Source organism: Scylla paramamosain, chromosome 15 (genome assembly GCF_035594125.1).
Source record: "Scylla paramamosain isolate STU-SP2022 chromosome 15, ASM3559412v1, whole genome shotgun sequence".
Taxonomy (NCBI): Eukaryota; Metazoa; Arthropoda; class Malacostraca; order Decapoda; family Portunidae; genus Scylla; species Scylla paramamosain.
In genome coordinates, this window is record NC_087165.1 from 1,430,539 (window position 1) to 1,446,876 (window position 16,338).

The window sequence follows — 16,338 nt, forward strand, 5'->3', positions numbered from 1 at the left end:
AGGTAACTGAAGAATTTGTGGAACTGGCACTAATAAAGGGAACAACAAAGGGGAGTGATATATTTTTTAATTTGGTAGGTGCACTAGATAAAATAGGTGTTGACTGAATGAAAGCTGTAAGTCTGGCTACAGATGGAGCACCTCAAATGTTGGTAAAAATGCTGGCCTGGCAACCAAGTTAAAAGACAAACTACTAGCTGTGAACTCAGACCATCAGCTTCACAGTGTTCATTGCATAATTCACAGAGAAATGCTGTGGAGTAAGACATTAAAGATGGATCATGTCATGGATGTTGTTATTAAAGCATTGAACTTCATACATGCACAAGGTCTAAACCAAAGACAGTTCAACAGCTTATTGGAGGAAATTCACACTCATGGGCAAACTCTGCTATATCACATTGATGTTCGTTGGTTGAGCCAAGAAGTGCTGAAGTGCTGAAGTGCTTTTATGAATTAAAAAGTGAAATACAGAGGTTTATGCATGAGAAAGTAAGGGATGTGCAGGAACTGAGAGACAAAGAATGGGTTAAAGATCTAGCTTTCTTGGTTGATATGACAGAACACTTGCATTACTTGAATATAAGGCTGCAAGGTCGCAATAAATTGATGACAGATTTACATGACTCTATTCGTGCCTTTGACCCTTCGAGCTTTTCAAACGCCAACTAGCAACAAGTAATACTGCACACTTTCCAATTTTGAAGTCCTTGCAAGACACACCTGAGTTTCATGGTGATATCAACACTGAAAAATACTGCAACAAGATTTCCAAGTTAGTTAGTGAGTTTGGAGAAAGATTTGCAGACTTTAAAAACCTTGAGCATGATTTTTCTATTTTCTGCAACTCTTTCTCTGTTAGTGCTGATGAGATACCAGAATAGTTTCAGTTAGTACTAATTGAGCACCAGTGTAATTCTGTGTTGAAGGATAAGCTTTCAACTGTTGATATTGAAATGTTTTATCAGTATATTGGGCCTCAAAGATTATGTCAGTGTTCAGCAGTACCTATGTCTGCAGACAACTATTTTCTGTGATGAACTTGGATAAGTCTCGACTCAGGTCTTAACTAACTGATGAACATCTCATCTCAACACTGAAGGTAGCCACTGCTCAATCCTTAGTGCCAAACAATGATGCACTTGTACAGGCCAAGAGGTTCTAAGTTTTTAGGAGCAGAAGTACTGCGAATTAAGGTAAATAATTGGTTGATTTCCTTTTCACCTTTGTTTTTAGGTTACACTTGAACACGAGTGTAGATTAAATCCATCTTTATTATTATTATTATTATTATTATTATTATTATTATTATTATTATTATTATTATTATTATTATTATTATTATTATATTTATCATTATTATTATTATCATTATTATAATACTCCTTAAATAAGTGGTATCGATCTGCTCATAATTATGTGGCTTGCATACTATATTCTCTGATGAAATGTAGCCTGCTGGGATAAATGAGTTTGACAACCCTGTTGTAAACCAAACTTCTTGTCCTATCCACTCCTATGCTGATGATACCACCCTGCACTTTTCCATGTCTTTTTGTAGATGTCCAACCCTTCAGGAAGTAAACAGTTCAAGAAAGGAAGCCACAGAATGCCTGACTTCTGATCTCTCAAAAATTTGATTGGGGCAGAGGAAACTTAGTATTGTTCAGTGCCTGAAAAATTCAGTTCCTCCATCTATCAACTCAACACAACCTTTCAGATAACACTCCCCTGTTCTTCAATGACACTCAACTGTCCCCCCTCTTCTACAGTGAACATTCTTGGTCTGTCCTTTACTTATAACCTGAACTGGAAACTTCACATATCATCTCTAGCTAAAACAGCTTCTGTGAAGTGAGGTTCTGAGATGTTTCCGTCAGTTTTTTCTCACCCTTCCAGATGCTAACTCTGTACAGGGGCCTTATCTGTCCATGTATGGAGTATGCTTCACTTGTCTGAGGGGGTTCCACTCATATTACTCTTCTAGACAGGGTGGAGTCAAAAGCTTTTCTTCTTGTCTACTCCTTTCTTCCAATTGACTGCCTTTAGCCTCTTTCTCATTGCTGCATTGTTGTATCTCTTGGTATCTTCTACCACTATTTTCATGCTAACTGCTCTTCTGATCTTGCTAACACTATGCCTCCCCTCCTCCTACAGCCTTGCTGCACAAGACTTTCTTCCTTCTCTCATCCCTATTCTCTCCACCTCTCTAATGCAAGAGTTAACCAGTCCCAACAGAAACTAATGATTTGTGATAAAAATGAAAAGCATATTAATACAAAACAGACTGAAATCTACCAGAAATAGTTTCATTCTCACAAATAAGTAACACATTTGTAACACTCACTGACAATCTTCCCCTGAAAGGTCTGGCCACCACTTGCCTGTGGCCTCCACCAGTTATCGCATCCCACCATGTAACCCATCCTAATGAAACTAACATATGTAACCAAACTAACCTAACCAAACTAATCTAATCTAACCAAACTAATCTAACCCTGCCAAATTATCCTAACCTAACCTAATTGATTTAAACTTACCAAACTAAACCTAAACTTTAAAATTTGTTGTCAACATTATAAATAATTTACAATATATATGGGGTTGCAATTATTCACAATGAGAAGCACTATCTGATAAGGGCAAGAAAAATTATGTTGACATTGTTGAAAGAATAAAATAATACTGGGACTTGTCAGGTAGTGGGTGCTGGATAGTAAACAAACCATAAGTCTTAGGCTGCAAACACAGTCTCTTAAACACACCTGAACGTGGCATTTCAAACGCCAAAATCTATTGGTTAAGAGGATGTACACAATATATCTTTTGCCAAGTAACACTTAGGTACATTTTAATATTTTCAGCATAACTTTCCATTGTATAGGACAAGTAAATATCATTTTGGGTTTGCTGTTGGGGAGAAGTAGTTCACACCAACATTTCCAATACAATTTCTTGGGGTTTGGTCTACCTAACCTAAAGTGCAGAGCTGGAACAGTGTTTAAAAATTCCAAAGCAGTTACTTTAGTATTAGTAAATACAAACACTATGTTTAAAAAATTGTGCCTGGGAACAAGGCACTGAGCTGAGAGCACCACTAACTCCCCCTCTAAATGTTACCATTTTTTGTTCACCCAAATATTTTTTTTAAATTTGCCATTTTTTTGTAGTTTTTTTTTGCGGGGGAAAAGACACAGTGCTGATGTAAACAAAAAATATGTGGTTGAATGTAGAACCTTTAAATGGAAAGTATTGTGTATTTCTCCATAAATCTTTGTGAAATAATAGGGAATGCATATGCTTACTATATATATTTTTCACAGTAGGTCATATTTTCCAGTCTCCCAACCAGACATCCCCTTAAAGAATCTTTATTATCCTTAAATGGTAAGAACTACCATATTTGATGCATTGGTATATTCCCACAGGTCAGAAAGCCATTGAAAAATGGGTGGCTCCAATTTTGAAGGCTTGTGATGAACACCTCAAAGAAGTGCTTTTTCAAAGAACAGATCCACTTGATGCAGCTAGAGAGGAGAAGCTGTATCGGTAAGTCTATATTGTCTTTTGTACTGCAACATTAATCCATCCTTGGATTTTATTCCTTTTCATAAATAAAGAAGAAAAAGGGAGAGAAAGCAAATGTAGTACAGGTCCACTATCCCTAATCCAAAATCCTTGGAGCCAACTGCATTTTGTTTTTTTTTAGATTGTTTTGAATTATAGAATAACTTGTCAGGGGAAAAAAATACAGTGGTACCTTGACTTTTGAGTGCCCCAATTTTTTTTTATTTTTTTTTATTTATTTATTTATTTATTTTATTTTTTTTTTGAGATTACAAGCTGTTGCTTGGAAATTTTTTGCTTTGAGTTGTGAGCCAAAATCTAAGATAAGAGCTTCAGATACACTGCTGCTAGTTTGCATAGTGAGCGCCACAACATCCACCCAGCATTCCTCGTCTCACTCTTTCTCTTTATGTGTTTTTATACAACATTTGTTATTCATTAATACCCTCGATATAATGAACATGTATGGAAAGAGAAGGAGAAGGAGAGATGAATTATGGATTTGTGACTTGGACTATGGCCAGTGATGCAACCCCCCCCCCCTCTCTCTCTCTCTCTCTCTCTCTCTCTCTCTCTCTCTCTCTCTCTCTCTCTCTCTCTCTCTCTCTCTCTCTCTCTCTCTCTCTCTCTCTTTTTTTTTTTTTTTTTTTTTATTTATACAAATCTACATGATATGTGTTTACAGAGTTGTAGTACATATACTTTACATATTTCATACAACAATTTAGGCTAAAGAAGTCACTGTTAATGCCTTCTATCTGAAAGCCTCTCTCTGTTTGTCTGTTGCAACCACACATTCACTGCAGTCTTGAACTGCTGCCTGGTCCAGCCCTCAACACTTGGCTGCACTGTAACAAATTCGTTCCACCAGCCAATGTATGTGTTCAGAAACTGTCTTTGATGGTGCCACGTTCTGCACCTGGGCTGGTGCAGCTCCCCAGGGGCACGTGTGACAGCTCTGGTGGTGACTTCGGCATGTCGGGCAGGCTGCCGGAGAGCCTGTAGGTGTGGCACCCGTTGCTGTTGCACCTTGAACATGACGGTGAGGCCCGCCACGTCTCGTCGGTGCTGGAGGGTGTGCAGTGCAGGCTGAAGGCCGAGCTCACTGTTCCTGATGAGTCTCGCCGCTCGGTCCTGCACCTTGTCCAGGAGAGCTAGGTGCTTGTTTGCCGCGCCGCCCCAGGCCAGGCACGCGTACTCCAAGGAGGAGCGGACCTGCGCCTTGTAGAGTAACTCCAGTCCCTTGGCGTCAAGGAGGTAGGAGATTCTCCTCAGGGATGCCAGCTTCCCTGAGGCCTCTCTGGCGAGTCGCTCCACGTGGGTTCTGAAGGTCAACTTACGGTCGTAAGTGACCCCCAGCACCTCCACCTCATCCCGCGGCGTCAGTGTCTCCCCGTTGAAGGTGAGGCGCGGGGCTCTACTTGTCCTGTTGATAGTGAGCTGCTGGGTTTTGTGAGCGGCAAACTTTACTTGCCACTTCCTTCCCCAGGCTGCAACACGGCTCAGGGTGGCGTTGATGTCGTGGTTGGCTGCAGCTTCCTCCTCCAGTCCGTAGCTGTGGGATAGTGTTATGTCATCTGCAAACGCCTTCGCGGTAGGAACGAGGTGCATCAGATCATTGACATACACATTCCACAGCAAAGGGCCGAGGCAGCTCCCTTGAGGAACACCTGCCCTTATGGGCTGTGGATTTGATTCCCGCCCATTGATGATTACTTTGAGATGTCTGTCTCTCAAGTAATTCTCAAAGAGCTGGAGGAGAGCCCCGTCCACGCCTATAGCACGGAGCTTTGTGGTGAGGGCTGCGTGCCACACTTTGTCGAACGCCCCCTCGATGTCAAGAGCCACGACAGCTGTGGTCTTCCCTTGGTCCAAGGCCCCACTCCACTCCGTCGAGAGGAGCAGGTGCAGGTCTGCCGCCGACCTCCCCTGCCTGAACCCAAACTGTCTGTTGCTCAGCAGGTGGTGCCTCTCGAGGTGCCGCGTGACTCTCGAGGCCACAACAGTTTCCAGCACTTTGCTCAGCACAGGCAGCAGGGACACGGGTCTGTAGTTTTTTGCCTCTGTCTTTGCATTTTTTTTGTGCAGAGGCACCACACTACTCCCCTTCCACATTTCAGGCCATGTGGCGTTGCTGAGGCAGTGGTTAAAGAGTGAAGCGAGTGGGCGCGCCAGCTCCGCAGCACACTGTCGGAGTACGCGGGGACTAATGTCCTGTGGCGCCACCGCTTTTTTCTCGTCCAAGTTTGCGAGTATCACTTTCACTTCCTCTTCATTTGTGTTCACTGTCTCTAGTGTTTCTTTCACGATTTGAGGGAGTAGCGGAGATGGTCTTTCAGGGTCGGGGATGCACATTTTTTCGGCGAAGTGCTTGGCCAGGAGGTCCGCTTTGTCACGAGCAGTGTGGGCAATGCTGCCGTCTGCCCGGTGGAGTGCAGGGATGGAAGTGCCCCGCGACTCACCCTGCTGGTCCTTGACAAGGCTCCACCACTGTTTACAACCAACCTGGCCTCCTCTTAGCTTACTCTTGAGGTTAGCTTTCCACTGCTCCACTGCCCATGTTTGCGTGGTATTCATGTGTATTGTTGCCTCTCGGTGCCTTAACCTGTTCCTGGCAGTGGGGTGTCTCTTAAGAGCACGCCAGGCTCGGTGCTTGGCATCAGAGGCAGAGCGGCACGCAGGGCCAAACCAGGGCTGGTCTGATGCCTTGGTTTTGTGGTCCGAGTGCGGCACCCAGCGGGCCTGCAGGGCGTGGAGCAGCTGGGTGAGCCGCCTCACCTGCTGGTTAGCGTCGCCATGCAGCACGTCTCCCCAGTCTGTGGTCTTCAGGGCGGCACGGAGGGCATCCCAGTCGGCGGCCTCCCACCTCCAGAGGGTGCGGGTAAAGCTCTCCTCTCGTGGTGTCCTGAATTGTATCCTGGTGAGGACAGCCACGTGGTCTGAGGTGCCCACAAAGTCGAGTGGATAACACTGTACTGTGTGGGGAGGGAGGTCCGTCACTACTGGGTCCAGGGATGACCCAGACCTGTGCGTGGGGAAGGTGACATAATTATGCATGTCGTGCACAACCAGTAGGGAGTTAAAAGCGTCTCTCACCGTGTGCTGGTTCAGGTCGCCAATCACTACTACACTGTCACACTGACTGGCCGTCATGAAAGTGTCTAAGTTTTCTGACAGGTAGTCTAGCAACACTGTTCCCTGCGATGGAGGCCGATAGCAGCCCACACACAACAGACCTTTCCCGTTACTGTCCGTTATTTTTAATGCCAGGAGCTCAAGTTCCCCGGGCACGGGCGTGGGAGGCTCTACCACCTGAGCACTGACCGTCTCTTTGTAGCAGAAGGCCACGCCCCCGCCTTGTGTAGAGCGGTCTTTCCTTACCCAGGCCGAATACCCTTTAACTCGGGCGTAATTATCTGGCACCTTGGAATCGAGAAAGGTCTCACACACGAACACTAAATCTACATTATTCTTAATGATAACACTGTGAGTGAGCTCACCAATGTTCGTATGGAAGCCTCTCACGTTGGCTGACACTATCTTAAGTTCACTATTGGGCGGCTTGTGACATCGCTGGATAGTATTGGGGAGCTGCTCCATACTGGAAGCCATAGGGGTGAGGGGCAAGGGGCCAGGGGAATCGGGAAGCTGGCGGCACTATAGGGGTTACCGGTCGGGGCTCGGCCAGCCTCTGGCGTGAAGCAGGCTGCTGAAGCTGCCAAGCAACGTTTCTCAGCGCGAGTAACGTTTCCTGGCCACTCTGCTTCACTGCCTGCACCAGCTCCTGTTGCCTCTCGTCGGCAGCCCTCGCACGGCAGTCCAAGGCTGAGTGGAAGCGCCCTCGGCAGTATTCACACACCTTCTTATGGCGCTGCTCTGGCGTGTGTCGTGGACTGCTGCTCTGAGGACGCCTGGACTGGTAATGTTGCTCCAATCCCTGCCGAGGTAGTGGTGCTGCCTCTCTCTCCGAGAGGGCGTTCTGTCTCGTTGCTGGCCTTTTCTTTCTTTTGAGCGGTCGTTGGTGCCCTCCTGTCTGTCTGTCCTCCGTCGAGCTGTTGCCGCTCGTCCGTGTCTCTCGACGAATACCACCTGTTGGTGGCGTCGGCTGCCCGGGCTGAGAGAAGGATGTGGGAGGAGCGACTGACAGCGCTTGACCTCTTCCCTCCGATGATACCAGCGCGGGGTGATGTGAGGATGGGAGAGGAGTGAAGGACAGCGCCTCACCTCGTTCCTCAGCTGATTCGAGCGAGGAGTGATGTGAGGAAGGGGGTGGGGGCCGTTTGGGGGGTGATCCTCCTTGTCCTTGCCCCTCCGCTGCTTCAGGCGCCGGGTCAGGTGATGAAGAGCGAGGGGTGTTGGTCGGTGGGGGGGACAGAGACGTATTTTCCGGGGTGTCCGCGGAGACGGTGGATACAACCTCACTCAGAATTTTGTGAGGTCTGGCTGAACAAGCCACTGACCTCTGCTGCAGGTCCTCGCTGGCGTGAGTGGCCAAGATGGTGTCCACTATGGATATGGCCTCCACTAGCACACACCTTTTCTCGGCAAGACCTGCAGTTATGGCTCTGTAGTTTGTCAGCTGACCTTTTGTCGTGGCCAGCTCACTGCGAACCTTTCTTAGCTGTTGTATCAGCTCCTCCTTTGTTAGGTTGTCTAGGCCGTCCTCTTGCTGCTCCTCAACCAGATCCGCTGATGGTGTAGGGGGAAGAGAGGAGGAGGGAAGGGACGCTGTAGGTTCTTGTGAGTTTTCCACAAAAAATGTGACAGGATCAGTTATCCCCGCCAGGGCGCGGAGCTGACCTGTGTCGCCACACCTGTACTCTGTCGCGTCGCCCAGACAGTGGACGTGGCAGAGGTTGGGGAAGGCTTCTGTGGTGCACTGCTGATCGGTCGTCGGTGACGCCTTACGGCCACAGACTGTACACCAGTAACTTGGTCTGTACCCACAGAGACCTTTCGGTCTTTCTATGCGGCACTCATAGCACTCCAACACCATTCTGTGGGTGTAGCGGGGTGGGCGTAGCGGGGCGGGCGCGTCGGGGAGAGGGGTGCGTGGGGCAGCTTCGTCAGCGCGATAATCCCTTAATGATTGTGGGTGCAGCTTGGTGGAATTCCCAAGAGATTTCAGCCCCCGGAGCCTAAGCAGGGTGAGGTCAGGTCGACTAGCTCCCTACCGTGAACACGCTAGTTTGCGTCTACCTTGATGCACTTCTCACTGTCACTGTAATGTCGCTGCACTGCACTGCACTGTTAACACTGCACTCACTCACTGTACATTTCACGATGTTGGTGCCTCCGGCAATACAGAACACCAAGGCCTTGTAGAACACAGTAAACTCGACGTCCACGTGCTGGCGATGTTGCGTTTCAGTGTGTCGCTGTTTCCACTTAAGGAACTTTTCTTTTCTTTCCACCAGTAAGTTTACAGGTTTTTAATATGGAAAAACACCCCTGTGTCGTGAATAGAATGAAGTTCGATATGATATATGGTTCTCACACTGCCGGAGCGACCTCGGACACGTCCTCTCCCGACGACCTCTCAGTGACCTCTCTCTCTCTCTCTCTCTCTCTCTCTCTCTCTCTCTCTCTCTCTCTCTCTCTCTCTCTCTCTCTCTCTCTCTCTCTCTCTCTCTCTCTCTCTCTCTCTCTCTCTCTCTCTCTCTCTCTCTCTCTCTCTCTCTCTCTCTCTCTCTCTCTCTCTCACACACACACACACACACATGGCGGCAGTGGAGCTGACAGGATGTGTTTTCTAGTGCTCTGCAGACACAAATCGCTCATGGTGGAACAAGATATGTTATGAAGACCCTGGAATACCTAGGTGGTAAATAGGGAGGGTAGAATCAGTACTGTGAGTATAGTTATCCTGTCTAGGAAAGTTTGAGACAGGAAGTGATAATTGTTATTAAAGAAGAGAAAAAAATTAGTGAGACACTGTAGAAAAATATAAACAGGGAATTGTATTTGGTTTAAAGGAAGAGAAAATAGTAAGCAGAATTCAAAGAGTAAGAAGAAAAGAACCTGTTGAATAAGTTACTGAAAAAAGTGATGGGTGAAGACAGTCAGGTAGTAAAGCAAGTGGAAGAGTTCCATAGAATTGGGAAATATGAAGAAGAGAAAATGAGACCCATAAAAATAAGGTTTGCAACACAGGTACAAGCAGAAGTAAATTAATGGGTCTTGGAGGTTGTCTGGAGATGAAGAATATAAGAATGTATGGATAAACAGGGATAGGGATGAGATTGAAAGGTAAAAGCAAAAGGAGATAGTAAATGAGGCTAAACAAAAAAAAATGAAAAACGAATGGAGGAGAAGTTTTCTGGAGAGGAAGATATATGAGAATAAAGAAATGGTATATCAAACAGTAAATAAAGTATGTTATACTAATGTAAATGGATTAATGTCAACAAAGATGGAATTAAATGAGTTATTAAATAGAACTGCACCAGATGTTGTTGTATTATGTGAGACAAAATGGAAAAACGAATGGGAAACTCCTGACATTGGTGATGATAAATATGATTTATGGATGAAAAATAGAAGTGACAAGGGAGGAGGGGGAGTGATCATTATGACTAAAAAAGAGTGTTAGAGTGGAGAGGGTAATAAAAAGTGAAGACAAGTCTGAAATTCTACAAGTGATGATTAAAAGTGGAAATGGAAGGATAATGAATTATGTAGGAGTGTATGTGCCACCTATGACCAATGCTTGGCGAAAAGAAGAGCACGAAGAGATACTGGTAGATGTGTTAAAAGGTCTTGAAAAGATAGTGACAGAAAGTAGTGATATAGTTATTGTTGGTGATTTTAATTGTAAGGAGATATATTGAGAAACATTGACAACTACTGGAAGTGAAAATTCATGGAGCAATAGACTGTTAAACTGGGCAGTGGAAAACTTACTGACTCACTGGGTAGATTGTGATACCAGATTTATTGGAAGAGATAAACCATCAAGACTTGATTTAGGGTTTACCAAGGACATGGAAACTATTGAAACTATACACTGTGATAGCCCTCTAGGTAAAAGTGATCATGTGTTGATGGAATTTGAATTGAAAAAAGAAAATGTAATCATTGATGAAAATTATAAGGTGAAAAGATTAAAATATAGTAAAGCTGATTTTGAAAACTTAAGAAAATACCTCATTGCCATGGATTGGAAAGACTTTGAAGACGCAGAAGATGTTCGGGAAAAAATGGGATGAATTTATAAGGATATGTAATTCTGCTGTGGAGAAATTTGTACCTAGAGGAGGAGTAAGATGTAGAAAGGGTAAGGAATGGTTCAATACAAAATGCAAAGAGGCTAGAAATTTTAAGCTAAATGTTTGGAATAGATGGAAGAAGAGGAAAACAGAGCAGATGGGAGGAATGTATTGATGCTAGAAATAAGTATGTTGAGATAATAAGAATGGAGAGAAGAAACTATAAAAGAGATATAATAGATAAGTGTATAAATGAACCCAAACTGTCCTTTAGATATATTAATGGGAAGATGAAGAAGAAGGAAGGTGTATCAAGATTGAAAGTTGAAGGAAAAATGTATGAGGATGCACAGGACATGGTAGAGGTTATGAACAGTAGTTTCAGATCGGTATTTACTGTGGAAGGGGAGTTTGATGCTGGAAGGGATAAGTTGGTGAAGAATATACTAAGTACAGTTCCAGTCAGTTATGAGGAAATACTTAAGATGATGGAAGAATGTGGTGTAAATAAAGCAATTGATCCAGATGGAGTATCAAACTGGATATTGAAGGAATGTAGAGAACAACTGGCTGGTAAAACTCAGTCTAGTGGTGACATCACTGTCACATGGAAGATTACTGAAAGATTGGAAGAGAGCAAATATTACACCAATATTCAAAGGAGGAAATAAGGAAAACCCACTAAATTATAGATTAGTGTCTTTGACTAGTGTTGTATGAAAATTATGCAAAAGAACAATAAAGGAAAGATGGATGGAACACTTGGAAAGAGATAAAGTTTTGGTATTGTATTTTTATTCAAGAGTAATCGATATTGTGCAGGAGAGAGACGAATGGGTGGATGGTGTCTACTTAGACTTGAAGAAAGCTATGGAAGATAAGGAATTATGGAAAAATTGGAGGAAGACTGCTGGAGTGGATGGAAGATTATCTGGATGATAGAGAGATGAGAACAGTAATACAAGACCAGAATTCATCTTTGCTGAAAGTAACTAGTGGTGTCCCACAAGGGTCAGTGTTGGGACCGATAATGTTTGTAATATATGTGAATGACATAAATAAAGAAATAGACAGTTATATGAACTTATTTGCAGATGATGCTAAGCTGATGAGAACGGTAGAAAATGTAAATGACTGTATGGTACTGCAAGATGATTTAAATAAGATGGAGTAAATCTTGGTAAATGGAATTCAATTTAAGTAAATGTAAAGTAATGGAGTTTGGTAAGAGTAAGAAAAGAATACATTATCATTATGAGATGGATGGTATGAAGTTACAGAAATCAAAAGAGGAAATGGATTTAGGAGTAACAGTTACTGAAAATTTGACTCCAGACAGACACATTGATAAAATTATTGGAGAGACGATGAATTTGTTAAAAAGAATAAGAATGGCATTCTCATATTTAGATGAAGGAATGATAAAAAGTTGTTGATTTCCATGATCAGACCAAGATTGAAATATGCAGCAGTGGTGTGGTTTCCTCATATAAAGAGGAATATTATAAGATTAGAAAGAGTACAAAGAGCAGTCACTAAGATGGTTCTGGAGTTGAGTAAGTCGACCTATGAAGAGAGATTAAGAATGTTGGAAATTCCTACCCTTGAAAATAGGAGAGAGAGAGAGGGGATTTAATAAACATCTATAGAATGATAAATGGTATGGAAAATGTAGACAAAGAATGTTTTATAACTTTAGATGCACAGAGTACAAGGGGACACAGTATGAAGCTGAAGAAAGTTAACTATAGAAGAGACATCAAGAAGTATAGTTTTCCTCACAGAAGTGTGAATAGATGAAATGAACTCAGTGAAGACATTGTCACTGCCGTAACTGTCCATGTTTTTAAGACCAAACTGGATAGATATAGAGACGGGATACTGTGAGATTACTCCCCTCCTGTAAACCACAACTAGGTAAATGCAACTAGGTAAATGCACACACACACACACACACACACACACACACACACACACACACACACACACACACACACACACACACACACACACACACACTATACCAAAAACTGGACCTGAAAGAGGACAACATTAGTAGGAAGGCCAAAGGATATGGTTTATGGGTTTGAGTGAGTGATTGTGGTCCCATAGACGAGGAATAGCGAGTGTTGCTGATTTGTGGTTTAGCAAATGTGGCAACAAATGTAAACAAACATGGCATACTCAGCTTCTGAGTCAGTTTCATCAAGGGAAATAAATTTTGATGAATTTAGTGAACAAGACATAAATGAGAGTGAAACAGGGTTTCTGAAGTTGAGATTGAGAAAAGTATAACATGATGTAGATCAACAGAGGAAGGAAATGAAAATAGTGATGGAAGTGGTAAAATCCCTCCAGGAAAAGCTGGAAAGCAATTTAGGAAAAGGTGGAGAAATATCCAAGCTGAAAACAGAACTGGAGATGAAAGTGAGTGAACAACATGTTAAGAAAATGAGTAATTACAAAACACATGGAAAAAGTAATGAAAAAAAATAAAGATTTGAAAATAGAGTTAGTGAAAGTTGAAAAGAGGGTGAGAGAGGGAGTCATGGATGACATGAAAGGCTGAAAATTTGAAAATGATGAAGCAAATGTTGTCTTTAAGAAAATAATTGAAAAGCAACTGAAAGAAAAAAAAATAAAATGTAGAAAAGGTAGTGGTAAAGGCATTGAAAAATAATGGAGATCTGGTAAGAGATGCAGCAGATAAGGAGAAAAATGTTATAGTTTATGGAATAAAGAAGAAAATATAACACACAAATTGAAAAGAGAAAAAGAAGAAACAAAAACAGTGAAGGATTTGCTGAAGAAACTAAAAGATGAAGATGACACTAAATTCAAGGAAGAAATGGAAGAAGTTGTTTGACTGGGCCTTATCTGGAAGGCAAAACAACACCTATGAAAATAAGACTAAAATCACAACAAGCAGCAGAAGAGATACTAAAAGGAACATCCAAACTAAGAGAAGTAGAAAATTGCAGATATATACATTAGGAAGAACAAATAAAGAAGAATGGAAAAAATTAAAAGGAATGTATGAGGAGGTTAAAGAGAAAAATGAATAAAAATAAATTTTTGGAGAGTTTTGGGAGACATTAAAGAAATGATACATAAAGGAAAAGAAATAAATGAAAATAAAATAGAAAATAATAGTAAAAATAAAGGATTGAATGTAATGTATACAAACATAGATGGATTAATACATAGAAAACTGGAATTACAAGACTATTTAAAAGAGAAAATCCAAAGGTTGTGTGTTTAATGAAAACAGAGCTAAAAGAAGAAAACCAGATAGTCAAGACAATAACTACAATATATGGAGAAGAGACAGGATTGGTAAAGGAGATGTAATGGTAATGACAAGAAAAGAGGTGAAGACAAAAATAGTGAAATATAAGGAAGGAAAAGCAGAAATAGTGAGTGTTAACTTGGAGGATAGTAATGGAGAAATACTGACGGTAATGACAACCTATGTACTGTCCAAAACAAATTCTTGGAGCAGGGAAGACTATGAGAAAATAATAGAAGATACCATTAAGTGCTTGAATAGATTAATCAAAAGTAATAAAAGAGTATTATTGGTTGCTGACTTCAATTACAAAGAAGTAAATTGGGAAATGTTTGAGACAGGAGGAAACGAGATTGCATGGGGAGAAAGGTTTCTGAAGCTAACTACGGAAAACACAATGATGCAACGGGCAACTGAAAATACAAGATATAGGGGAGATGATGAAGCAACAAGACTAGATCTTATATTAAAAAAAAGGAATCAACCTAACTAAAGAATTATGATATGTGTGCCCCATGTGGAAAAGAAACCATGTAATGATAGAAATAGAGACTTATAATGTTGTCAGTGAAGAGAATGAATCATACAAAGAAAACAGGAGAAACTATGGGAAAGTGAATATAGATGACCTTAAGAAACTTTATGAAGAAATAGACTGGGGAAAGCTGGAAAGAGCAAAATGAGGTGCAAGATAAATATGATGTTTTTATGGAACTATATGAGACAGAAGTGAATAATTATGTCTCAGTATACAAACATAAAGAAAAAGGAAAACATGTGTGGTTCAGTGGAAGATGTGCAAGTGCAAAGAAAAAAAAGGATCAAGCATGGATAAGAATGAAAAGAATCTAAACCCCCAAAAATAAAGAAGGCTTTAAGATAGTAAGAAATTAATATGTAAAAATAAGGAGAGAGGAAGAAAAAGGATGTGAAAATGGTATAGTTGAAAAGTGCAAGGACGAACCAGAACTGTTCTACAAATTCACAAATGGAAAAATTAAACTAAAAGAAAAGCTAGAATAGGTTGAAGGATGGAAATGAAACATGAAGACCCAAAAGACATGAGTGAATTGCTAAACAAAAAGTTTCAACAAGTTTTCACAGAAGAATCAGAATTTAAAGAACCACAAGATGAGAAGAGAAAGAAAAATGTGGGAAATTACAATAATCAAAGAAGAGTTTTATAAAATGATGTAGGAATTGGAAAAGAGAAAATCAACAGGACCAGATGGAGTATCAGGTTTCATTTTAAAAGAGTACAGGAAATAATTAATTGAACCAGTATATGACATAATAAAGTGCTCAGTATCAACTGGATGAGTACCTGAGGAATGGAAGAGAACAGACATAGTGCCAACTTATAAAAGTGGAAAGAAAGAAGAACCACTAAACTATAAACCAATATCAATGACACTTTATCAATGTTACACCCAAACTAGAGGAAGTCATGGCAGGCCCCTGTGCTGCAGTAGAGAACCAGGCTGTTGGCACAGGCTATCCCTTGTTTTTTTGAGGGGGTGGATGATAGGTCGTGTGGAGAGGAGAGCAGCAATCCAGTTGTAGAGGATTCTGTGGCCTTTAGTGGCCTTAGGGAGGACAGCATTCATCTTGGAGAGAATTCTGCCCCCATTTGAGACCTTATTGCTGGAGTGAAAGAATTCCTGCAACTGCCTAAGCCCTTTTCTCATGACTCCGTTCTTTAGACTGGGGTTTAGTGCACCTCTGGGACTTTGTGGCAAGGCCCCACTCCCTTGGTGCTGCCTCATTCTACCCTGGCTTTAGAGATCTGTAGGGAACAGGTGGAATATTACTCTGGAGATCCTCCTTCTGGCTTTGTCCCAAGTTGTCTCTACCCAGAAGGTGGGGTTCCAGTGCAGAGAAGTTCTAGAGAAGCACTCTGGAAAGGGAATTAAGCAGGGCTCCTCCTCTCAATGAAGGGTTGCTGGAGAATAAGCCCCTTTTGGCGAATATTCTTTGGCATCTGGCTACGTGAATAGAGAAAATTTGGGTAGTCTTGTAGATATTACATCATGGATAGATCAGATTTTTGGGTGCATTTCCAAGCCTTGCCTCATAACTTGCAGCAGGCTTTACACTGCATGAATGCACTTGGTAACACAAATTTAGATGTCATGCATCCTTCTGAGATCCTTCATTGAGGATGTTAATATTACACAGGCAGTCTGTTGTGAATAATCTGCCTAGGACTTACAATGACTGGAAGAGGAAGCAGTTGATGGCCTTTCCTTTTGATTATTTTCCTTTTGATGATCA

The 16,338-nt window shown here is 42.1% G+C and overlaps 1 protein-coding gene across 2 annotated transcripts in view; it reads left to right on the plus strand.

Annotated features, from left to right (window-relative positions):
* Window positions 1-16,338, plus strand: part of LOC135107261 (condensin-2 complex subunit D3-like) — a gene marked incomplete at its 3' end in the record, with an annotated part of 131,665 nt that overhangs the window by 79,926 nt on the left and 35,401 nt on the right. For both annotated transcript variants that reach the window (XM_064016921.1, XM_064016923.1), the window contains 1 exon segment: window positions 3,429-3,549. In XM_064016921.1, the coding sequence (XP_063872991.1) occupies window positions 3,429-3,549 (121 nt within the window).